Genomic DNA, 24814 nt, shown 5'->3' on the forward strand with positions numbered 1-24814 from the left:
CAGAAGCTCTAAAGGAAGCACTTACAGTTAATGATTATTGCCTAACAAGGTTTTAGGGACTAAAAGTAACACAAACGAAAGAAGCATCGTCTGGAAGCAGGAAGAATGTTCCAAGTTACAGAAGAAGGCCTGTGCCCTAGATAACTGTGAGCAAAGACCGTCTTGCCCGTAAATAAACGTTAATATAGGAACGCCAGGAATTTAGCTACTGCAGCCTCCCAGCTCTGATGTGCTGCAGCCCCTCTTTCTTTCTACTGAAAATTCACAGTTCGGTACTAAGAAAGCAAAGCTCACGCGTGCGCTCTACCTTTTGATTCCCAGGGGCAATAGATAGGGAGGAGCAATAGAGTCCATGTATTGCCGTAGGTGAAACACCACCGCAAAGAAAGAAAAAGCGAACAGAACCAGAAAGTCACATTATTGTTTAAGCTAAAAGTCTGTTTCTGGGCTGCAAAGATAAAATGCCACAACATGCTCTAATGATGAAATGGCTTAAACAGCAGGACTGAAGCAAACCTGAGTGTAGGTGTTGTCTTGATTCTCCTCCTTCCATGACCCCATATCACTAGATTTGGGCCTTCCAGGTCAAGCAAATACACAAATGCTATTGCCAAGAATTAGAAAATTATTAAATGACCTAGTGTGCCTCCACTGTTGATTCTCTTTGTGTTACCATCATATTGGGGAATTACTGGAGACCATTGTAAATACATGCAGGTAAACCATATGAGTATTTGCCATATCATTTATTTCCTACTGTGATGTTTCACCTTGCAGTAAGGAAGACCCCTCCTTTTCCAACAGAAACCACTTCACATCATTCTACACCGCAAGAACCACCCCACAGGGAGGTTCAGTTTGTTGCAGAGCTATCCCTGGAGATAACCAAAATATTCCCAGTCTTCCAGTGCAGAATGGACCAGGTACGGCTAAAGCTCTGAGCTTGTGTAGGCCTGGTTTGTGAGTTAAGGTTCTTTTATTTACACCTGTTCAAGCATATTTGGGAATCAATATGATTACAGAGTCCCCAGTGTTTGCTCTACTGCTTTGTCTTAATTGCAATCACGTTCAAATCCTCTCGTCAAAAATGGTTCATCAGAATGGAGAAAACTTTATTTTTTTTATTTTCCACTAGAACTTTTGTTTGTGCAACTGTTGCAGTCTTTTCCCTGGTGGCAAGATGTTCTGAGAACCCAAGACATCCTACAGATGAACCATTTCTCTAATCTGCAGCATGATTTACATGACAAGGCCATGTTGTATCCCTGTGGATGTAGGGAAGGGCAGGCTTGTGTACAAAACAGCTTCCTGTCTGGAAGGAGAAGACAGCAGCTTTCTGCAGATGACCCCAAACAAGGATCAGGACGAGTAGAGCCTGCCAGTGTGCAGTGGCCTCAGTCCTTGGATACTCACATCTCCCCTGGGGCAGCCTGAGCGAGGCCCAGAAGGCAGTTACAGGAAAAGTCTCATCCGATTCCTTCTTACTGTGCCTAATTGAATGATCAAATGCCAATATACACAGAGTAGCTCCAATTTCCTCCATTTTAGTCCCATTTTGGGAGAAATTGGGACTACACTAACTCTAGGGATTACACAAATAGTCAACTGAGACGCGATCCATATCTAAAAACTATTTCAGATATAGTAGGTGGTAATGTGAAACCTGCCATAGCAAAAGGTCATTTCTTCACAACAGCCTCCTCTAATCCCTCTAACGCTTCTCACAGCCTAAGAGAAATCTTGTTTTGGGCTTTATACTTACATATGAAACTTGCAGAATCCTGGATAAAACTTAGCTACACAGGGACAGAGGTTTCAAGAGTTGGGCTATCGGTAGTAAAAGTGGTTCCAGGGCAGCAAAGAGGGTAAGGAATTGTTGTGTTGGATGACTGAGAAGCACCACAATGAAACAGCGAATTTAAATATGATCTCACAGCAGGATGCTGTGAAATGTTGTCCTTTCTCTGGCTGTCCAGCAAAAAAAATAAAACTAAGCTGTCTCTTGCATATGTAAGTTGTGTATTTTGTTCTTATCTCTAGTATTACAAGTGTCTATAATCCATGAAGAATTCCAAGAAAAGGAGTTAAGACTATTTATTTAAATATAAATACAATTAAATTATATAATCAGTGCTAAATTATCAGGTGTAGAAGACAACTTGCTGTTGTTTGGCTAATTTGGGGTTTCATCAGAGTTAATGTTGTTGGCATTGTTTTAACACTACCATGTTACAGAGTCAGTTTTTGACATTTTATACTGCTGTTGATAGTGCTTCAGTATCCCATAGCGCTCTGGTTTTGGAAAAGAAAACCTAATAGTTTAATACTGAAAGGTGTTGAAACTGTACTGCTAAACATCTCTCAGTTTAGGCCCAAAGAGGGGAAAAAGGAAAGGGGAAAAAAAGGGTGGGGAATGTAATTCTGGATTATTTTTTTTTTAATTTTCTGAGAAAAGTGGTATGAAAAAGGGATCCAAAAACTGTATTTGGGGGAAAAAAGGCATTTGTAGCCTTTCTTTGTACACAATGTTAAATAAAATCTCCTGTATCTATGTTTGTCAGGTTTGTTTTCTCTTATTTAACTAAAAAACAGGTCTACATTAAACTGAATGTGTGAATTGCATTCAACTGAGTTTGCCAGAGGTATGGAATTTTAACACTGGCATTTCAAAAGAAAAGCTATTTTATGTTTTACAAAGTAAAAGCTGTATCACCTAAAATCTAGAGGTTAGTAGAGGGTTGTTACTGTATTAAACTAAACCAACTATAATGCGTGGAAATAGTTTAGGTGCAAGGTAGAGAAGTAGCTGGGCAACACAGTCCATTTTCAGATTGGTATCATTCCTTTTGTAGGAGTACTACTTCAGAATGCAGCCAGCCTCAAAACATCATCACCTTTACATCTGTGTGCAGAACACTTTGGCTGTAGTTACATACTAGCTAAGAAATCAGCTCTGGCTTCTAGTTCTTCAAACGCTGCATGAAATTAGTTGTTTTTGTAGCAATCAATGTGGAAACTGAATCAGTTATTTAAATCAAGTTCTCTTGGTGTTTTATTTAAATCAAATATTATTTAAATTAATAATGTAATTAAAGTGCATTTAATACAGTCCAAATTTAATATAAAATATACACCTCTACAATAAAAAAAATGCCTGCTTGAAAGCTCTCTGATTTTCATTCAGTGTGGATCCCAAAGATGACATGTCTCAATGACAACATCCAAAGCAGACAAAAAACGTACCTGACTGTACCGTGTTCAAAACTACACTGAAATGAGATGCAGGTCAAGAAAAAATGTCATGCTTACCTCTGAATTTGGAAAAGGAGGGGAAACTCAGTAACTATTGTTAATACTTCCTACCAGTGGTGTACCTGTATAATATAAAATAGTTTTCAGATAGCTTCAATGTGGAATTCTTCTCACATGAATGATCTCACTCAATTAGAAAGCCGATCTTTGTAGCGCAACCATGCTGAGCTGTATTAGGCCGCCCCTGAGTGAGCCTGGAAGGTGCCATGTCCTACCCCCAGTGCTGGCTCCTGCCAGGAGCTCTGCTCACACAGCGATGCTCCTACCGCCGCAACCTCTTCACTGACTACCAGGCTGGTGCTTCTCAGCTGCCTTCCCCAGTTGAAGACCCTGGGTGAGCAACACTGAACGCTGCCGCTGGCTTGAGATGAATCGCAGAGCACGAGCTTGTGCAAATTCAGCCAGTACATGCTTACGGTACTCTACTTCCCTGTGACAAGAAAGAACAAACAAAACTTAAGGCTGGAGCAGGATGAGAAAGAACATACGAGTGCATAATAACCATGGATGTTCTGTGCAAATTGCTACACAGTCCCCTCCAGAGCAGGTGTCTTCCCATTTTCCAGGCAGCCCTAGAGCTGCTTCCTGAGGCTTGGGCTGGCTGCCCTGAGGCAGCTGCTCCCCAGAAGCCCTGCAGGATACAGCTATCAGTCTGAGACAGGATCAGCTGTACCTGCCCCGCTCCCGAGACATTTGTCTGCTCTTTGTTAGAAGCCTCCAATTATGGAGATTCTGTAATCCTCTTGGGCAATCTCATCCAGAATATAACCACAATGAGAAAGTTTTCCTAGTAGGCAGTTGAACCGCTCTTGCATGCATTACAGGATATAATGCTGCAATATCATGCAGGTTTTTTCAGTGACCTTTAAGTTCCTGAACTAGGATAACAGCCACATGCACTGTCAACTAGCTGCCTGTTCATTAATTCACCAAGCTGAACGAACCACGTTGTTTCCTGCTAGGAAACAGAAAGCAGAGCCCCTTTGTGGGCTACTGCAAGAAATACATTGTACAAAACAATGCTGATGTATTTCACATCTCTAATACAGAAGTAATGCTGCTGCTTGTCACTGAAATGCCATTTTTTTACTGGTAAGTAACTTAATCGATCCAAAGGTAGAAACACAGAGCAACATTTTGTTGAACATATCATGGATCAGAAAACCCAGTGGAGAGACATTGGTCATATTGTTAATCAGGAATATTACTTAAGTATAAAGGAGCCTTTCAATGTCAAACAAGCACACCATGTCTGCGGAGCAGCCTTCCAGGGGAATCCCCGCCAGCTAAGAACAGGCAGACAGATGGAGAAATGGACTGGGAAGGACATCTAAATAAAATGACTAACTTAGTAAGACACATAAATAGTAAATTTTTCCCACAATGTAAATCAAACTATGTTGTAACATCTGGAAGCATCCATCCTCTCCATTTTCAAGGGAACTCTAATGAAATGTAATCTACTTTGATTTACAATATTAAAAATTAAGTTGCACCCAAGACAAAAGAACAAGGACTGTAAATCACTCTTGCCTTCACCAACCTGCAGCCCTCTGAATTCTAGGAAGGCACGTACCTCAAGGGAGAGGCTGCAATACAATCTTACACGGAAGCATTTCTTCTGATAAAAGAGCTGAATTGCTGTTGGGAGAGAGGCTTTAATCCGTGGTCTGAGCTGAACAGAAACCCTGATGGGGAAACTTTCACAGGGATATGTCAAATCAGCACATTTTCTTAGTTACTGTGTTCATAGCACTTTCCAGCCAATGCCTGTAAATACAGACTCTGCTACACCTCCCACTAAAGCACCAACACTGTAATTTGGGTTTATTAACTGCAGTTGCTTGTTATTCATGACAGCAGTCATACATCCTGCATAACAAAACTTAGCTTAGCATAGCCTTTCAAAAGGAGCAAGAAGTCTGAAAGCTTGTGTTCACACGCAGTTCTTGTAACCTAAGAAGCCAAATCTGTTCTCCACCACATTTAAACTGTCTTGATTTGAATGGGAAGCTGTAATTTATCTAATATTGTACTGTAAGGCAGAGCTTTAGGAGACCTCAGCCCCCCACTGCCCCGTGCCCAAGCGCGGTTCGTTGGGGCCGTAACGGCGACGCGGGGCCGCCACCGCCGCACCCTCACGCTTTGCTGCACGCTCGCGGGGTCCCTCCTCCAGGCTCCTCTAAAGCTTAAAATCTACGGGTTTATTCCAGAAAAAAATAATAATAATTAAATGGTGTTTTACCAGAGCGAGACCCAGGCCTCGGGCCGGGGCCGCCGCCATCGCCCCGCCCCACATGCCCGCCTCAGCCGAGGGGCAGCGCGACCCCCTCAGCGCCGGGACGCTGTCGCCAGGGCGGGCATCGCGCCGCCGAATTCCCGGCCGCCACTCCCACAGGCAACGCCGTGGGGAGCCCCAGCCGGCTGCCTTCCCGTCCCCGCAGGGCTCCGGCCCCGCTCCCGGCCCCGCCGCCGCCCTCGCCCTCAGGTGCGGCGGGAGGCGCCTCCCCGGCGGCGGGGCGCGAGGCCACGGCGCATGCGCCGCCCGGGGCCGCGCGCCCTCCCCCAGGCGGTGGGGGGGCTGTTGGCGCGTGCGCAGTGCGGAGGCCCCGCCCACGAGGGGCGGGGCGGAGGCGGAGGGGTCCCTGTCGTCCCCGCGCGCCCCTCCGCGCCCCCCTCCCCCTCCCGCCGGCGGCGCGCGCGGCCGGGCCCGGCCCGGTCCGGTCCGGTCCGGTCCCGTCCCCTCAGACTCGGGCCGCGCCGCGAAGAAGCGGGAAGGAGGCGGCTGCCCGGTAAGCGCCGAGCGCCGGCGAGAACAGCCTAGCCCAGCCCCGACCCCCGCCCGCCCGCCCACCGGGGGGTCGCCCGTCGCCGCGCAGGCCCCGGCAGGGCCTGTGCCCCGGGTTCCCGCCGCTCGCCTGGCTGCCGCCGGCCGCAGCGCCTCACCGCCGCGGGAAGCCCCTTCCCGCCCCCAGGCTCGATCTGCTCCTCACCGGCGCCCGCACCCTTTGCCCCGAGGGGCCGCCGGCCGCGCTGTCACTGCCGCCGCACCGCTCGCCCCTCTCCGCCGGCCGCAGCGGTGACAGTCGCCTCAGCACCTCAGGGGCCGCCCGCTCGGGCGGCGTCTTCCTCCCCTTCCCTCTCCTCCCCTCCCCTCGCTGACCCAGCGCCCCGCGTCCTCCCTGTCACCCATTTTGTGACTGTCCCTTCGCGGCGCTGCCGGCTGGAGCCGCCCCGGGGGAGACCGGTGGCGGTGAGGTAACGGAGGACTCCGCGGTCCCCGGCCAGCGGGGCGAGCTCGGGTTTGCATCCCGCGGGGAAATCGTTTGTTTCGCGCTGCTGGCTTGTTTCTGCGGAGAGGGACGGTGGCGTGCGTGTGGGAGCTCTGCGAGTAGACAGGTAGAGTCCCCACACTGTCGCACCTCTGTAGCTGGGTTTTGGTGTGGCGGGGAGGGCCTTTGTCCGGATTCTGGTCTCACGCTTGTCTAGAGTGCCCTTTTTTTGCATTTTTATAGCCCAACGATCCCCCAAGTTCCAGTTTTGTGCCCACTGCCTGCCTTCCTGTGCCTCACAGTATTCCTTCTTGCAAGCCTTACGTGACCTGGTAGCGCCTGAGGAAAGCAGGTTCCTGTAGCTGGGCCAGAATCAGTGTCACAGCCTGTTCTAAGAGTCTTCTATACTCAGTGTCCTCAGAGAAAAACAATGTGGTGCTGATGCTCAGCAAACTGCACGCTGCCCTCCACAACAGCTTCTTGCTGTCTGTGATTGCATGTAGTGTCTGTCTGTGCTAGGATCTGAAAAACATAGCTCTTTTGTAGCAGAAAATTTGTCTTTTAAATGGTTCCACTGTGTGAAAAGTGTTCTGAAGCAATGTAGGTTCTGTCAAAGGACATAGTCAGTGCAAGCTCTGCTCACCCCCAAAGCAAACATAAACCGTCTGTTGCTGCTTCCTGCTTAATTAATGGTATGGACTTTGGCTGCTGAAATGGAGGCAAACTACAGCCAGTGGCTGCTTTTAACAATCTGCAGATCATAATATAGTTCTGCGGTAGCTCAGAAGTACAATTTCTCCTCCCCCCTCCAGCCTAGTTGATTGTTGTTAGGTAGTAGCCAGCAAAAATGAAAAGAGCAGGTCATTGTAAACAGTCTGAGATTAAAATTGAGAAACTGAGACCTGAGTGGTCTTTTGTTTCTTGTAATACTGCCACTTATTTTTCAGTTAATGGAAAAATCAGATTCTAGGCTGGTAGACTATGTGAAATAAGAGAAAAGACTTGATTTTTTTCAGGTGTTTTTGTATGTCTGAAGACCAATGTTTCTTTTTCTTTCTTTATTGAATACAATGCGGACTTGTGGGGAACAAAACACCTCAAATCTTTTTAACTTATTATACTATTTCTGTCAAATATGATGCCATCTAGATAAGCACTGCAGTCAACTTTTCAGTTCTTTTATGTGCTCAAGTCAGAGCGCCATTTGTCGACATGAATTTTGGTCTGATCATTAATAAAGATCTGTGTTCTCTCTTTAGTGGTATAAAGGACTGTTTTATTAAATGGACTGTCACTTTGGGCAAACCTTCGTGCAGGGATTTCCAATTCTCATGGACTGAGCTTTTTGTTGTGTTTTGCAGCTTAACATCTCTGCAGTATTTTCCTTTTCCCTCCGTGTTCTAAGGCAGCGTGATCTCTGTGGCCTTCCAAGTGTGCTACCAAAGGTGCCTTCTGCATCAGGCTTGAGGAGAGGCTTGAATGAAGGTTTCCCTTAATGGAGAGTGTGTCTATAGTTGCAAATCAAAGAATACTTGAGTGTTAGGGTGAGGTCTGGCATGTAAATTGTCAGCATGGTCGCTAGCATGGCTTAGCTAGGCCACCTAGCATTTTCCTTAGCCATACCTGGGCATCATTCAAAGGTGGCAGATGCCAGGACTTCTTCAAACAGACATGGACCATGACCCCCCCTTTTCCAGATGGGGGAGAGGGGAAAGCGATTTTCGCTGTGTAGTCACAAACCAAGCAGTGCAGGTTTACCTCCAGACTGGAGAATGATCTCTGGCTTGTGTTAGTTGCTAGTGTAAGGTGTAGCAAATGAGTTTTAGAAGTTCCTGTCTAAGTGCATGTTGGAATGTTTTTTTTTATGCTGCAAAGATTCATTGTACAGAGTAGATGAGATGACGTGCAGTTAACATTTTAGGTATGGATAAATATATACTTACGAGTAACTTGGTGAACGGAAATAAGTCTGTGCTAGAGGAAAACACGTTCTCAGAAGGTAGAGGCATGTGATGGAAGCTCCTTAAAAGATCTTTCACTAACATACTTCAGAAGTACTTTTCTTCATGCCTTGATCTTGCAACGTTGGAGCCTGTCTTGCCACCTAGGATCCAGTTCTAGAAGTGTATAAAGCTATTAATGTGACTGAATCTCTATTGCTCGGTGGGAAAAACAGCACAAGAAATGTTACGCTTGTAATTCCTGGCTTCAAAAATCACCCCATTTGATCTTATTTATAGTCTTTATACTGAAAAAGGGAGAAAAAATGGGTGTTCGAAGCTGAGTTATAGACTTAATCGTTGCCTTAAGTGACTAGTCACAAGGAACATACTACTTGTTTCTTTTGAGCTTATTCCAACTGAAATGATCAGAGAAGCTGCCATTTGGAGCACTTAACAGTTTAATGCAGCCTGCAAAAAATCATAGTATGCTATCTTTTAACATATAAATAATTCATCATTAGAGTTTTCACACACACATGCATGATTTTCTTTGGGAAAGAGGACTTTTTGTTTAAAGGCACTACAACTTTTGATCTTCATCTTTGTAAATAAACATCTCGGGATACCTTAGTTTTGCAAAGAACTGACACTGCGTTGCAAATAAGTAGCAGAACAAGTAGCTTCCCAAATTACAGAAAAAAAGAGTAATACAAGAATAAATTGTGAAGTTAGGTAGAAGGAGACAGACTTTTTAAAAGGAATCAATTTGCAAGGTTTCAGTATAAAAAAAAAAATCATAATTTAGAACTAGCCATTTGTTACATATTAAAGGGTTGTAAAGGCACTTAAGTAAAATGTCAAGAGAAAAAATAACTCATTTTTACTTCAAGACTTGGTTTGACATTTATGAAAGATAAAACTTCAGTTAATTTTATTTTCCAGTACTGTTTGCCAGAATGAAGCCAAGCTAATGATCGCCTGCAACTAACTGGTATATATGCAGTTTTAGTCAGGAAAATAAACCGAGCATCTAATATCTAGTATTTAAATAGTATTAAAAATAATAAAGGTAGTATGGAAATACTCAACTGAAGTATTTGATGACATCAGCCTGAAGGTATTAGTATTTTTCTGATGCTAAAGACATTTCCCTGACTTTGGTCAACCAATTTAGCCAGTGTAGGATACGTGTTCTGCACAGGTACATGCGGTGAATAATGATTTCCGATGGGATATACATTCGAGGGGGTGGGTGGAAAGCTTGACCAAGAGGCTGGCGTTCTTAACACTCCTTGAAATTTTCTGTGTTCTTCTTACATTTCGATATATGTTCTTAATTAAAAGCACACAGTGGTTTTGGCAGATGGAGCCTTCTTGAAACTTCGGCTACAGAATTCTGTTGCTTTGTGAGGGTTGGTGCTGGAGAGGCTCCTTCAACATATTTCACTGTTCATTGATAAAATGTTGGCAGTCTTCATATTGACAAGTCTTAACTGACACGGACAAGTTCATAAAAGTGATCTATTAGAGCTTGACTTTCTCTGTTTAGCTATAGATTTTTAAAATTTTTATATATTTTTTTTAATTTTTACTGAGTTGCCAGGTTGTGCTGAGCTTACAGTTTCTTTTATTTAGCAAGGTAAATGATACTGGGATTTGATAATGAGTATGCAGTTAAAGGAACGGCTATTGTGCAGTCAAAAGCCTTTCTTTCTTTGCCCAAAATGGTCTTCACTGTTTCAATTTGCTTTTCCTTAAGGGGTAACCAGTATTGTAATAGTTAATGGCAAATATTTCCTTCAAGTCCCTGAAGGTGTTTTCTGGAGGAAAAGAAAAAAAAAATAAAACTGTTATTTATAGACATGATTCCTATCACAAATCTGACTGAGTAACTCTGTTCGCTTGAAGTTCTAGTTTTGCTTTTATTTTTTTTCTGTGACCAAAAAAAACCCATGTTTCTTTCCTTGCAATGACAAAATCATGCAAGGCTGCTTTTTATCTGCACTCGTTTATATCAACTGGACAATTATGTGTCTCTTCTGGAAATTATGAACTTCTTAAATACGTACAGTTGAAGGAAGTTCTTGTCATCAAATTTTTCTTGATTTATGATTTGTAAATGCAAGATACATCCTTGAATGTGGCAATATCACCCGGTTTGACTATAACTGAGAATTTCTCATCAAGAATTAAGATGTTAGAATGAACGCTTTCTAACACAGTATTATTTTTTTTTGCCCCAAACTATTGCTATTCTTCTTTCCAACTTTATACAAAACTACAGGAGAGGGTTTCCTCAACCTGTAATTACTGGCATCGCTATGACTTTGAAAAAGTTTAAGGGTGCTGCCTTGTTAATCTCCAAAGGTTCGGATCATTTGCTGTGACAGGTATTACTGTGATTTACGACCAAGCTCAGACATAGGGAGCTGGTTGTCTCAAATCTATAGGGAAAATGGGCAGATGTAGGAATAGAACCCAGGGTTCTGATTTAATAGTGAAGTATCCTTGTTCCACAGTAGATATCATTCTTTACCTATTCAAATCTGCTTAATTGAGTGAGCATTGTGGATTTTGAAGGATGGCCTATCCTCCTTTCTTCAGTGCTGTCATCGTTGGTCTTTTTCTTCTTCCAGATGCAGTTAGTAGTGTAAGTAACACACTGAGTCTAATGGAAAGGAAATGTTACTGATATATACCTGTAAAAAATAAATAGTATCTGTCTACAGAAGAAAATTCCATTAAGTCTATAACTTACGGACATTAGTCTTGTAAGTAAAGGATACTTGGAGGAAAAAAATAACTACATAACTATAAAAAAATAACTCCTTCAGTAAAGCCTTTTTTAGTAGACAGACTACATCTTTCTGGAGGGAACAGGAAAACTATTCCCAGGCCTTCAGCTGAACATCAAAGGCTCACCATGAAACCTGGAGGTATAGGAGCTTCTCAAAGAAATGCCATAAAAGTGTTTCACAATGGAAAGTGCTGAAGTGTTAGGCACTTGGCATTCCATGGTGGTATCAGCACATCAGCAGTCACATCAGTTAGGGATGCCGTACTCGTCCTGGGCTTTTAGTGCTTTTGGTGCTTTCCTAGGCTCCGTCCCCTCATAGTGTCCTGCATTGCTCCAACAGCCAAACTTTCCAAGGAAACAGGGAATCTATAAGCTGGTTAGTGATTCACCCCTTTCTGTAAGGCTTGGAATAAAAATATGGAAGTGAAACAGTATCTTATCCTTTTTCCTGGGGGAGGGAAAAAAAGTAGTGGCTGCAAATAAATGGGAGTCTCTCCATCCTGTCCCCAAGACTTTTTTTCCTCTATAACTCAAATGTATGTCCTTGGGCTTCCATAGTGGGGTAGGTAAATGCTCCTCCCGTAGTGATACCAGGGTATTTAGGAAAGATTTGCATGCAGTCCTGTCTCTTTGCTGTCTGCCAAGCCTGAAGGATTTTAAACTAAGCAATGAGTGTGCTGCTGCTGACAGGCCTTGGAGGTGAAGGAAGATGTGGGTCGGAGCAGAGAATTCAAACCCGTAGATAGTCAGCGTTTCGACCCTTTGTGGTGGTCAGTGCCCTGTATTGTCTTGTGTTGATTGCTTAGAAATAACACAGTTCATCTCTTGCCTCATCTATCTTACCATGTGGCTCCACAGAACAGTGTGGCTTGGAAAGTGGTTGGGCAGCAATAAGAGGTTTGTTTAAATTGGGGCTGTTGCTGAGCGTCCAATAGCCTGAAACTGAATTAAAACAAATTTGGGCCTACACCATCTCAGAAGGGGTGAGCCTTTCTTCTTGTTCCTAGTCCCGCTGCTTCCTTTGCATAGTATCTAGCAATTATAAGGTGAGTCAGATCAGTCCTGATCTGACTGAAAAACCAACTCATCAAAAAATGAGCTATGATCTTTAGAATTGAAAGAAGGGAGAGGACTGAAGAAGGGGTGGGACTGCCTCTTTTGGTGGCAGGGTACAATTAAATTACTTTCATGATTATCTTAAGCAATCCCTAGCAGGTACTTCCCTCCCCCAGCCTTAGCAAGGCTGGCTTGCGCGTGGGCCATTCCCTTGGTCCAGCTGAGACCAGGAGGGTCCTTCTGGGGCTGGGAGTCCCAGAGCTGCAAGCACCTGGGGGCTGGGAAGGTCCTCAGGGGGATGTATCTCTGGATCCTTCTCCTGTTCTCAATTTTTTTTGGTACAATGCCTTCAGGAATGTTGCCGAACCAGGTTGGTGGTGAAGTGGACATAGTGACCCAGTCACCTCCCAGTTCCAGAAATCCAGGCAATAGAAAGTCCTCAAGTTGAGACTACATTAGTCAACAGAGGGCAAGAACAGATTTGTCATCGTAACCATACTGGAAACAGGATTTGGCGTTTTGGGGTTTCTCATGAACTGAAGATCTGATGGAGTGTTTTGGATGAGCATGGTACACTTATCTTACAGGTTTCACCTGTAACGTACTTGTGGTGGGAGCTGCTGGTTTAGGTCCTGAAAACACCATGTTGCCTGTCCTTTCTCTGTCCCCCTTTTTCTGATGGCAGCAAGCCTACTGCCTCCCTTTCTTCTTCCTGTGAACGTCATGCTGCAGAAGCCTTTGCTGCGGTTGGTGGGACAAGAGTTCAGCTGAAAATGTTCTGAATGGAGAAAAGGGGAAAAGGTCACCACTGGTCACCTACTCCAGCCGGCACTTTTGGGAACAGCTGTGCTAGAGACGGAGTACATTGCAAGAAATGTCATCTGCTGAGCTAGTTAGTTCGAAACAGAAGGAATCCTTTGTGGTAGTTGTGCACCTTTTGGCGTGCTATTCAGCCAAATTCACCGGTCTTAAAGTTGTCCGTTGCTGGTTTTAAAAGTACTTCTCTGGCAGTGCAAGGAAAATTCCCATGCGTGCAGGGGAATCTAATTGTTGGTTAAGGAATACAGTATATACTTAGTGTTATGTGACATAAATACACCTTTGTAACTGGAGGGTTATTGATTTTTGTAATAACACTTACTGCTTGGAATGATGATAGATAATCTCGCTTTCAGTTAACCTGGTTAACTGACCAAGCATCACTTTTTAGACTAGCTGCTCTTACAGTTAAAGCTGGCTAGTCCTTGGAAATTTATTCTGTTAAGATCTTTTTTGCCCAGAAAACCTACAGTGCCAAAATAAGAGTTGGTTGTATTTTATTGGAATATAAACCTAAGGGGTTTACAGAGGAGGTTGATATTCCTGCTAAGTTTGTTTAAGCCTTTAAAATTTAACATAGAGGAGTAATTACTATCCTGAAAATAGGTATATATTGCATCATATGTTAGTGCACAGCTTAAGATTTGGATGCAATTGTGAAATTTACCAAAAGGACTGAAAAATGACTCCATGGCCAAAACCAGGTTTTAGTGTTCCTCCATGTTTATTGGACTAATATTCTACATGTTATATTCCTCCTTCTGTTTCTTTCGTCGTGTTCTGCTGGTTGAAGTTTCTCTCAGCTTGCACTGAGGGACACACAGACTGCCTTCAGATATAAGGATGTTTCTAACACCAATGAAACAAAACCTGTGTAGTAGTAATGTGGATGGTATTCTCATCTCTAGTGTGAGCAGCCATAGTTAATGGGTGGCTATGGGGTACTTAAAATATTTTTTTAATCAGCTCTAGGATGGATACCAGTAAGATATAGATTTACCTGGTCTTTTGTTCTGGTTTCCAAAACTGCAATTAAAAAAAAAAAAAAAACTTCTGAAGGAGCAGTCAATGTAGAAGTCTGTGCTAGGACCGACTTTTGGACAGTGTTCCCCTTCCTTGTGGAACAGATTCCTCACGCTAGGAAAAATCACTTGGATTTAGTTGATGAACAGTTGCTTTTTCTTTCCTCGGCAGTTTTGACATAGCGGTTGTTTAAAGTAGGAGCTTGAAAACAAGAGTACATTATTTAATTTTGTTATGAAAAGGCTTTTAGAGCACAGTTCGTAAGTTTAGGAGTTCTTCTGTAAATGTTCCTGTCACTTGTCTGGAATGTTAAGTATTGCAACGGTTACACATTGCTCACAGCAGTTACAGCTCTGAAGTTTTCTCCAAAGAAGGAGTAGAGAAATTTAGGTGTATAACAGCCAATTCTTGCCCAAAGCTCCAGTCTTTCCTCCCTTTGGTTTTAAAAGAGAAGTAGCAATAGCAAGTGTGGCTTGAAGACAGTGGGTGGATAACATAACTTAAAGGTAGAATTCCTATTTTTGTGATTCCACACCTTCTAATGGAAATTTTTTTAAATAGAAAGTAATAGGAAAGTCTTTCCTCTCTAAATGACTACCTGCAGCAGTTGTTCCAAAATTGCAGCACCCATAAATCATTGACATCTGTATATTTTCCTCACGGCATAAGAACGTAGCAGACACCGCCCTGCCTGGTGCAGGGATCCATCCCACCTGGTGCTCCGGGTTCGGCCATGGCTGTGAGCAGATGCCTCAGGGGAAAAAAGACCCAAAACCAAAGTCTCCCCTCCTACCCTGACGGCTTTCCCACCCCGTGATTATTTTTGGCTCGGAGGGGTTTCTGAGGCCTTTGTGCTCAGCTGTTTAGCATCATTAGGGAATTTCTCTACCTTGTGCATGTCCAGTCTCTCCTTTCACTCGCGCTTCATCCAGCCACAGAATTCTTCCAGTCTGCATTAAAAATACGGCTCACTTTTCTTATTTTGTACCTGGCTCTAATTTCAGTTGTTGGTCCCTAGTTTTAGTACTGGAAGGGATTGTTAGCAGCCAGTCCCAGCCTACGTTCTTGATGCCATTCAAGGTTTGATAGGCTTTTATCATATCCCCTGTGAGATGTCTCATGGGAGCTGTTATATACCTTTGATCTTATTTTTGCCCCTTGCTGAACCTTTTTGAGGTCTGTAAGAAATCCTTTTTTTGAGGTTGAGAGACCAGAACTGCACGTACCAACTAAAGTGCGGGTAGATGGGTAGATTTGTTGAGTGCAATATTTGTGTTTTATGGTTTGTTCTCTATTTCTTTCTTTAGTAATTCCTGGAATTGCTTTGCTTTTTTTGCCTCATTCCAAACACTGTACTGGTAGTTTAATGAAGCTGTGAATCAAAACACTGAAGTCTTGCTGAGCAGTGTTGATGAGTTGAGAGCACATTTATATATGAAGCTGGGGTTGGTTTTCCCCAAGAGATAGATTGCGTTGTGTTTACCTACGTTTAATTTTATTTGCTGTTTTTATTGTCCAGTTAGTCTCATAAGGGTCTTCTGTTATTTCATGCAGTTTCCTGTTATCCTTGGTATCTTAAATAACCCACTAGCATCAGCAAACTTTCAAGTCACTAAAACTGATGTCTTGGTCTTAAGCAATAAAACAAATGCACTGCTTGCTCTGGGCTTCTGGAATCCAGTGGTTAATGGGTTATGTTTTTGGAATTATTGAGCAAGAGACGTCATTTTAGAGTGCTTCTGCAGCTTGCAGGCTGAAAGTTTGAGCTGTGGACATTATAAAAGTAGAGAACTCTGTCTCTTAGTATGCAGCTTATTTCCTATCCTAGACATTGAGTCGTTGGTGACTACGCTGTCTTACCTGCAGAGACTTGGAGAAGTTCTGAATCTGTGTTTTACAAGGGATTGAGGAGGCTGTATTTCATGATCTTCGCTTCACAGTTCTGTCTTTTGGGACTGTGAAAGTGACCTAAAAATGTCATTCCCTAATTATTTGGGCAAAAGTTGTCAGCCTAAATATATCAAAACCAAAGAACCTTGTACAAATAGAGAATGAAAGTGTACTGACTCCATTGCTCTTGGATGTGAATATTTCCATTTTCCTCTGCATTTTGGGTATTTGATGTTTCAAAAATGTTCAGTATCCTCAAATTTGAGCGATCAATTGTTTCTATTTTTCTGGAACTCTTAAAAAAATAATTCTAAGATTATTTATCATTTTCTTCATAATTCACAATTTTTTAATAGATAAAACTGCTTAATACCTCTCGATACTTTGTATTTTCAACCAAGTGCAAAAGACTAATACTTTCTTTGCTGCTTGACCCTCTCTCACCTTACAGGCACAGGAAACTATTTTTGTACCCTTGTAATTGAGCCTTACTTTTGTGACAGCAATATTAGAATAAGTAAGAATATTAAATAATGGATGACATTAAAATAATCACAGTAAGAAATCATACAACCCCACACCCCTTAGTTTTCAGGTTTCTAAAGAGTACATAAGAGTAACCCTGAAAGCATTTCATGTTGCCTGGGTGGATGTATCATATCAGTTTACAGTAAAGAGCAGAGCCACGCTATTGGGCAAAACACTTTTAAATTATTATTTATGGAGTTGTATTTGCAGTTGGTATAAAATGCAGGACTGGTTTCACATGCCTCCACCAGAGCAAGGAGAGCCGCTCCTGAACTAGATTCCCTTTTGATTCCTGTGCTATGTGTGCTGTGGAGAGAGAGGCGTCTGGGAAAGGGTACAGGTTAGAGCGAATAGTTACATTTTAGTTTAGGAATGCAGTCTTTCTATCTGATATTTTTGCGCTTGTTTTGGCTTTTTTCCATCCTGATTAATTTTATAATTGATACTGTAGTGCTAGCATTAATCAAATGTTTTCCAGTAACATCTTGTGTCTGTTGATAGATGAGTATTTTGTTTAGTACTGTGATATGAGTCACTTCCAAAAGTTTCTCTTGACTATCTCATGGAGTTAAAACTCTTAATAACACTGCAACTTTTTAGTGTTATCTCCTACTTTGCCTACTTCACTCTTTTTTTCCCCCTCTTTTTTTTCTTTCTTTTTTTTTTTTTTTGAGGTGGGATGGGGTGTGTGTAGAGGGAAAGGAAGTCTTCAGTAATTCTGGCTTTCTCCCTAGGGCAAAATATGAACTACAGTTTTATATGCAGTATTTGTTTTTTAAAACAATAGTGATTGTTTTAATTTTAGTTTAATTTTAGTTCTCATTTGAATTATTAGTGTTCTGTGTTAATATTCAGAAAGCTTTGGCTAGTGACCATTTTATTTCTTATTTTAAAACTTAGTGTTGGGCAGAGACAAATTTTTTGTTGGTTCCTAATACTGTGTCTTCCTAAGGAGTGTGGTGTGTTCTTGTTTAGAAGCATTAAGGTAGTATTTTCTGCGATATCTGTCATTTGAGAAAGTGGGTGAAGTAGGGCTTTTTCCACTTAAAATTCAACAATATTGATGTCTTCTGTTTTCAGTGCTGAAACCCCATCCTCTTCTTCCTTCCTGGAGAAGGCAGGAGGGGAGAAATTGGCACTGAGAGGTCATAAATTCACTTTAGGAGCCTGAGTGAGCAGCTGCTTTTAGAACCCGTAATGCTAATTAACGTCTCCTCCTTATTTTAAGTTAAGCTGGACTCATTTGTATCTTTTTCTCAGTTTTTAAACTATAATTACGCAATCTCCTTTCAGTAAGAAAGTAATTGCTAGAACTTAGTTTCTCTGGAAGAAAAACATGAACGGCAGTACGTAACCCTCCCTGGCCTCTAAGTATCTTTGAAGTTTCTGGTAAGGTGGTTCTGCCTTTGAGTGTCAGTAAATCACAAATAGTGTTTTTCAATGTCAAATTTATGGATATTTTAAATTAATGCTGTGGTGAAACATGAGGATTATACTGAGTTACTTTGTTTAGCTTCACTTATTTACGTGGCTTTGCTATGCAGTTGCTGTTCTTGAAGCAAATACTGTTGCATGTTTTTAGGAACATTTCTAAAATACATGTTTTTTACAAATCATTACGGATGAGAAACATTTGACTTCACACAGTCTTTTGTCACTGTTGACCTCTGTGATATATTCGTAAGAGTATAAATGGTTTGTACTGTGAAAGCTAATGTTAGCCTTTTGAGATCTCTTTTTGAGATTACATCTTGTGGGTTCTTTTACTGTATCGCTTGCTATAATGAGTGGATCCCAAATATATCGATCTTTCACAGTGCATGCAAAGATCATGTGTGCAATGTGTATCTGGCATGTTGTAAGATGTGTCAGACTTGATGAATGTGCTCTGTAGCCTTGATAAATGTGTATCGTAGGTGGCCATTGCTGGATGTCTGCAGGCCAGCTGGAGTTACTGCTTTATCTCGATTGCCAGGCGAGGTTGTCAAGCTCTGCCCAAATGTATGCTAGTCGTATCGTTGCCAGGACCTGAACCTTCATTATAGCACCGGTTTACTAGCTCTACGAGCTGTCAGAAAGCCATGGTTCTGATTTACTTGGTTTGCTGCAAGAGTATAGTTTTTTCTTGGAAGTAATTTTTAAAATGCAGTCAGCTTCACAACAAGCTGTGCGCTGAAACGTGTTTGATTCTTTCACAAGCATGCTATGGACAACTATTTTTATGTAGGCTGTAGAACATCAAAACTATCATTCAATAGTAATTATGCCAGTTTTACTAAACAACTCTATCCTCTTTGGTCTTTTCAGTTTTAGTTTTCAATTGAATAAGATCAAAAGATAACTAAGTGTTCAACTCATAAACATGAAAAAGGCAAGAAATGTAAGTGTGGCAACTTGGTCCTACCTGTAAATATTAGCATCTGCTTCTGGAGTTTAGTAGGCAGTTGTAGCACTTAAAATTGTGTGTGCATAGCAAACATATTACCTTCATGGGGCTTTTCTGGTTTGGGTTTTGGTTTTCTAAGGAGTGTCCCATTTCAAATTATGTCTCGGTTATTTAATCTTCTGTGAAGGCGTTCTGATTACTAGTAGCCATATGGCAGGACCGGTGCATTTTTGACATTCTGATGATGAAACTGCAACAGCAAACAAAGTTTTCTGTGTCTATTCATGCCAGCTTTCAGAGCTAAAGGGAATTTGGAAACTATAAACAAATATTGTCAGTGTCTTAAAATGGAACTTCCTGTTGCTTCTGTTAACAGCATGCGGGGCTCTGAGGAGGCAAAACTGGAGTCTTCCTGACTTTTATCAAAGTCAAACTTGAAATACGCTTGTATGCAGCTGAGGTGGTGATGGGGGGGGAAAGAGTGTGTGTTAGTGTACAGTGTTAATTTCATTAGTTGAAATGAATTAGCGCTCCTGATCACTGTATTTTTGTGTAGCACATCTCATGCTCTCAATCATGAGTCTGCTTTTTGTGTCTTTGAAATGCTTCACTCCTTAAGAGATGGAAACAACTACATGTGTTTCATGTTTCTAATCAGCCACAGGATATTGGGCTCAGATAAACCTGATCATTCGCTTCCACCCAGAATCTGTAAGACTGAAAGGGGAGTGGAAGTTTCCTCCTCTTAATCTTCCTTCCTATGTCTTCTGACTCAGGGGGGGTGAAGAAAACAGCTGCCAACTATCCTGCTCTTGCAAGGGGGTAGAAGGTCCCAATGTGACTAGTCCTTCTGGTAGTCTGTGCTTCAAGTTATGGCTGTTGGCTAGTCTATCTTTTCTTAGGTTGTCTTCTAGAATTAGCAGTTGTGATAACTGCAGGGCTCAGGTCTGCTGCAGCTGCTCCTGGTTTGAGTAAAGTCAGCTTTGTTTTCAGTGTTTAGTTTATTTGCTCCTGGTTGAAATGACAGTATTGACAGTTGTCTCTGACAAAACTTGAAGGCAAGGTAAAGATGCTGAAGTGTCCTGCCTGGGGACCATGGAACGTGGTGGGTTACCTCATGTTTCTTCTCAGAGATAATCCTCATTATCATATGACGAATATTAAATTTTATAAAATCCCATGTGTTTATTAACATTATTTTTAATAATAAATGGTTTCAGAGAATCTGAATTTTTCAACTTTTTAAAATTTTTTGTCCTGGCATTTTAATAATTTTTTTATAAAAATAGTGTTTTTTTTCTCTGCAGCTGCTGTTAATCTCTCAGTACTTTAATTACCAGGCTGGTGGTAATCTTTTCTCAGATCCAGTGTTGTTGGTAGTCAGGCTGTTGCCTGAATACTCCCACGGTATTTTCCTTCCCACAGTCAGAAATAAAGAACGTTGCTGCCCTAATAAGCCTTTCTTTTGCTAGCTAATGAGTGAACTCGGCAACATCGGTCACTTATAAAATAACCTCGGTTCAGTGCCATTTGTGGAAAGAGAACTGAAAAAAAATATAATTTGGAGTGGAGCTGTAGGAAGCGCTTAGTTCTTGGTAAAATGTCTTTTTTAAAAAAGCAAAAACCATTGGTCAGTCACATGCGTTCTGTTTGGCTCTAATTTGTGGGCTTTAATGCTTTTCTGGACTTCTGGTCTTAAATAGAGCATTATAGAAAGAGACATTGCTTTTCATGTGTATTTTATATTTAAAATTTCTTTCTTTCTGCTTGTAGATTTGTTTGTAAATGCATCATAAACAGACAGCCCAGAATGAAGAAAGCAAGCAGGAGTGTTGGCTCAGTGCCCAAAGTGCCTGGAGTAAATAAAACTCAAACAACTGAAAAAGCCAAACCAGAAAACGGCTCCTCAGTGTCTGCAGTAACAAAACTCTCCAAAACTGGGACATCAGCATCTCTTCTGAAGGTAATAACCAATAGAATGTTCTGATTATTTATATTTTTTGCAATAAAGCTTTAAAAATAAAGCCAGAATTTTAGGCATGTCTTTAATGCAGCTTAGACTAGAGGTTTGTTATACGGGTAACTGAAGGGAGTTCGGGTAGTTATACAGCACTGGCCAGGGTAATAGGACCTTGTGTGCCATTCATGCTGTATTTTTCGTATTGCAACATGCGACGGAAAGCAATATACTTTGCAGAACTTGGCTATTCTGCAACAGGAGCAGAGTGGTGGTTGCATTCTGATGAATGTTATTAGTAGTGTCATGTGTTATGCTTGAATGGTGTGTCAGTGACTAATGGGATTTGAAAAGAGCTATTTACGAATTCTGAAAAAAGAACTAATGAGGTATCTAACATGAGAAACTTTTTGATATCAGTGATCCGTGTCAGGTCAGTGCAGCTACATTCTTCTGGCTGTTTTGGCCTTTGCTTTGTGTGAAGTACTGCTTGAGCTGAATTTTCACAAGTTGATTCTTGCTCCTTGAACAAGTTCAAAGATAGAGGTTTTCTCTTATATTAGCAAAACAGGGCAGTAGATTTAGGAGCATATGATTTTCTACAACCAAGAAAAATAAGACATACTGAGGTGTGCTGGTGTGGAGTTTTCATCTGGGAGCAAACAAATCTGGGTTGGACAGATGGTATGAACCTGCGTGGTCCACCTCCCTCTCCTGGCACAGACACACGGCTGGACGCACCTCCTTTGCCTTTCTGCAGCCCAGTCTGCAGAGCTGGGGCACTGCTGCTGCCCTGGAGCAAATGAACAGAACAAGGAGAAGGGCTGGTGTCTGCAACTGGGGCCTGAACCACTGTCACCTACAGGAAGCCAGATAGGCCATTTAAATAACTGGCAAATAAAGACCTAGAATTAAAGAAGTGGTAAGGGTTGAGCTCTCTGTAGTAGCTATGCAGGATAGCTGAAGTCAAGTGGTGTGTTCCCTTCTTTTCTTTACTTCTTGTTTTTCTTTTATGGAAGAATGGTTAGTACTTTTGCTGATGAACTTGCTTGCCAGCTTTCAGCTAGGTTTTTTCCCAGTGCCCCCCCTTTCCTCTGCCACCCCACATACCTTGCAGTTTTCTTAACTTTAAATAATCTTGATGCTTGTTGACACTACTTGTTTCGTATTTCTAGAAACCTCTCAAAGAATATGGAAACAAAAGTCCTTTGTAGTTTGCTTATCAAGCTTCTTATGTCATACCTCTCAGTGAGATAAACGTGGAGGATGATCTAACACTGAGGAAATTTGACCCAGTATGCTTTCACAATTTTACTTATATTAGTAACACTTCTGGCTATGTTTGGGTGTAGGATTAGAATTTATGACAGTTGTATGTTTGAGACACAATGAAAATTTTTTGCTTAATTACGAAGACTTACCTCAGCTTTATGTTACAGCCAGGCTTACTCATACAGTTGGATGGCTTTTACTTGTTAAGCTGCTGTTGTGCCAACTATGTGACTTAATAATAATGACGACTTATCTTCTTTGAGTGTTCCATACTTATACAACAAAGTTAGTTGTTTGTATTTTTTTATTTACTGGTACTAGCAAATCACACTTATAATTACTGACTTGAAAGAAGTATCAATAACAAGTGGCATTATTTTTAAAATATTTTTTTAATAGTTTTGTATTTGATCTTTTTGATAAAGCATTTGGCACGTTGTTTTCGTCATAGTGGTTGTAGGATCCTCTCTTACACTTGGTGAATTGGTGTGTGTATTATGAATTTCATTTAATATTCCTTGACAAAAAAAAAGCACCATCGTTAAATAACTTTAATTGCAACAGCTTACTAGTTTAGTCAGACCTCAAAGTGAACGTGTATATCGATTCAGAAAACTTTGAGTTGGATATTGAATGAAAGGCTACTCTTAAGGAGTAGAAATACACACTTAAAGTACTATACCAATCTTAATTCAGTCAGTAATGATGTTGCAAAATTGAAAATTACTTTGTAATTGTATTCTGTTTTGTGTTCGGCTTTGGCTGGGCTTCTTTCACTACTCATTGTTTCATAGGTTTGTCCTTTTTTTGTGGAGTTTTCAAAGTGTGTGGACAATGAGCACAGGAAGAAACTGTGAGACCCACCCTTCTGTAGAGCTGAACACTGTTCAGAGGTCGGGCTGTCACTCTGCTTCAGAATGCCTTTTTGTTGGTTACCTCTTTGTAGGTTTTTGGCTCCTACTTTGCCCAAGACTTTTGTAAATGTTCAGCACCCCCCACCACTTCACACAGGTTATTACAGGAGAAGGTTAACTGCCAACGACTTCTAGGTTTTAATCTGCCAAAGAATACTCCGCAAATAACAGCGTGTTCTTATTTTTAAGATGATTATTTTTGACTTCTTTAGCTAATGAGCTTGTGATCGTGCTAACACTCATAACTGTAATTAGATGGCAGTTGTATTTCATACAAATGAATTGCAAAATCCAGTGTCCCTGAAAATCCAGGACTTGCACACCACCATTTGAATATTAAAAATTGGAATGTGTTTTCAGTATTCATGTGTCTAGGCTTCAGTATTCTGTTTGCAAAATGCAGTAACTTAATTACAGATTGTTGTGAAGTTTGATGTTTCAAGCACTCAAATGCAGCAACAGCAAGCATCAAAGAAAATCCCAGGTAGGAATAATTAGATGTATATAAATGGATTTGAATGAAGTACAGTAAATAGGGTATACTTGTTGAGAAACTAAGATTAAATGAATTGTAGAGGTGATCATTCAAGTTTCAATGCACTGAAAGAAAGATGTGGAGGAAAACAATATGAATTGTACAATTATAGTATGGTTTTTGTATAGCAAATCTAAATAGGTCTGGATGAGCATTTCTCTAATTATGATATTTTCTAATTTTTCATATTTTAATGTAGGGGGTTTAATACTAAGCAGGATTGCAGTTTTCAGTAAATGGGATAAACTGTTCCTCCTTGAGGAAAAAGCTGTTTAATAAACATGCGACATTGATTTTACTTCCATTAAAAATAAATGCTATGAAAATACTTTGATTTTTTTTTTTTTTTAAAGTCAAGAATGGAGTGTTAAGAAAAGAGAGCTGCTGGTTTGTAATTTTTCCAAACCTTTGCTAAATAGTTTTCTTTGCCAAGAGTATAGTGTTACAGTTTTGAGAAACTGTTTACTAATTGGCTGCAGAGGAGGCAGTGCCTTCCAATCTAGACTAGAAATAGTTTATGGGTAAGTCAGAAGAAGAATGGCTGTCTTGAATTCCTTTGTTCAGCGAGGACTGGAGATGACTAATGTCAGAAAGTGTGTATTTTACTTAGTAGTTGGTTGTTGTTTTTTTTTTTTTTCTTCAAGCTGAGTCACATCTTGACCTATTTGGCTTGATAACATGTACTATAAGTCTAGAAGCTTAATCTAATTTCCCCACTCTTTCAACAGGGTGAAAATGCTGACAGCAAATAGTTCTTTTGAACTATCAAGTTTGCTGACTGATCGTCAGTAGCAAAATCACCGTTCTGTGCCTTTTTCTAATACCTTGTTTTAGGTGATAATTGCATCACAAGATTGTTTCCCTTCCCCTCTACCCCCATGCCCACAAAAGGAGTTTGGATTAGATATGAAATCTGATTAGATTACAGTTTAACGAAGGATTGTAATACAGTAGTAGTTTGTGCTCAGCTCTTGCCCCCCCCCACAAGCAGTGTGGGCTTTGTTGATTTTGTAGCCCTCCAACATTTTTATTTTCTCATTGGTACTTCCATTGCATCTGCTGTTTTGCACGGCTGTGTGACATGACAGATCAAGGAACTGATCTGGCTCC

At 41.3% G+C, this 24814-nt stretch overlaps 1 protein-coding gene and 1 long non-coding RNA gene across 4 annotated transcripts in view; one reads left to right on the top strand and one right to left on the bottom strand.

Moving 5' to 3' along the window:
- Positions 1-2445: 2445 nt before the first annotated feature.
- On the bottom strand, positions 2446-5695 carry LOC141750823 (uncharacterized). The gene is made up of 3 exons (XR_012589800.1): positions 5558-5695; positions 4889-5012; positions 2446-3742 (listed from the first exon to the last, which is right to left on the bottom strand). It is a non-coding gene; the product is annotated as an uncharacterized LOC141750823 (long non-coding RNA).
- Positions 5696-5920: 225 nt separating this feature from the next.
- Positions 5921-24814, top strand: part of SPECC1L (sperm antigen with calponin homology and coiled-coil domains 1 like) — a 66454-nt gene continuing 47560 nt past the window's right edge. Inside the window, exons 1-2 of one of the 3 annotated variants that reach the window (XM_074606577.1) lie at positions 5921-6104; positions 20800-20989. In XM_074606577.1, the coding sequence (XP_074462678.1) occupies positions 20837-20989 (153 nt within the window). In that variant the 5' untranslated portion in view covers positions 5921-6104; positions 20800-20836. Of the gene's footprint in view, positions 6105-6580; positions 6712-20112; positions 20132-20799; positions 20990-24814 lie in introns of those variants that run through there. The other 2 variants (XM_074606579.1, XM_074606580.1) reach the window with 2 other exon arrangements.

This window comes from Larus michahellis, chromosome 13 (assembly GCF_964199755.1).
Source record: "Larus michahellis chromosome 13, bLarMic1.1, whole genome shotgun sequence".
In the NCBI taxonomy this organism is placed as follows: Eukaryota; Metazoa; Chordata; class Aves; order Charadriiformes; family Laridae; genus Larus; species Larus michahellis.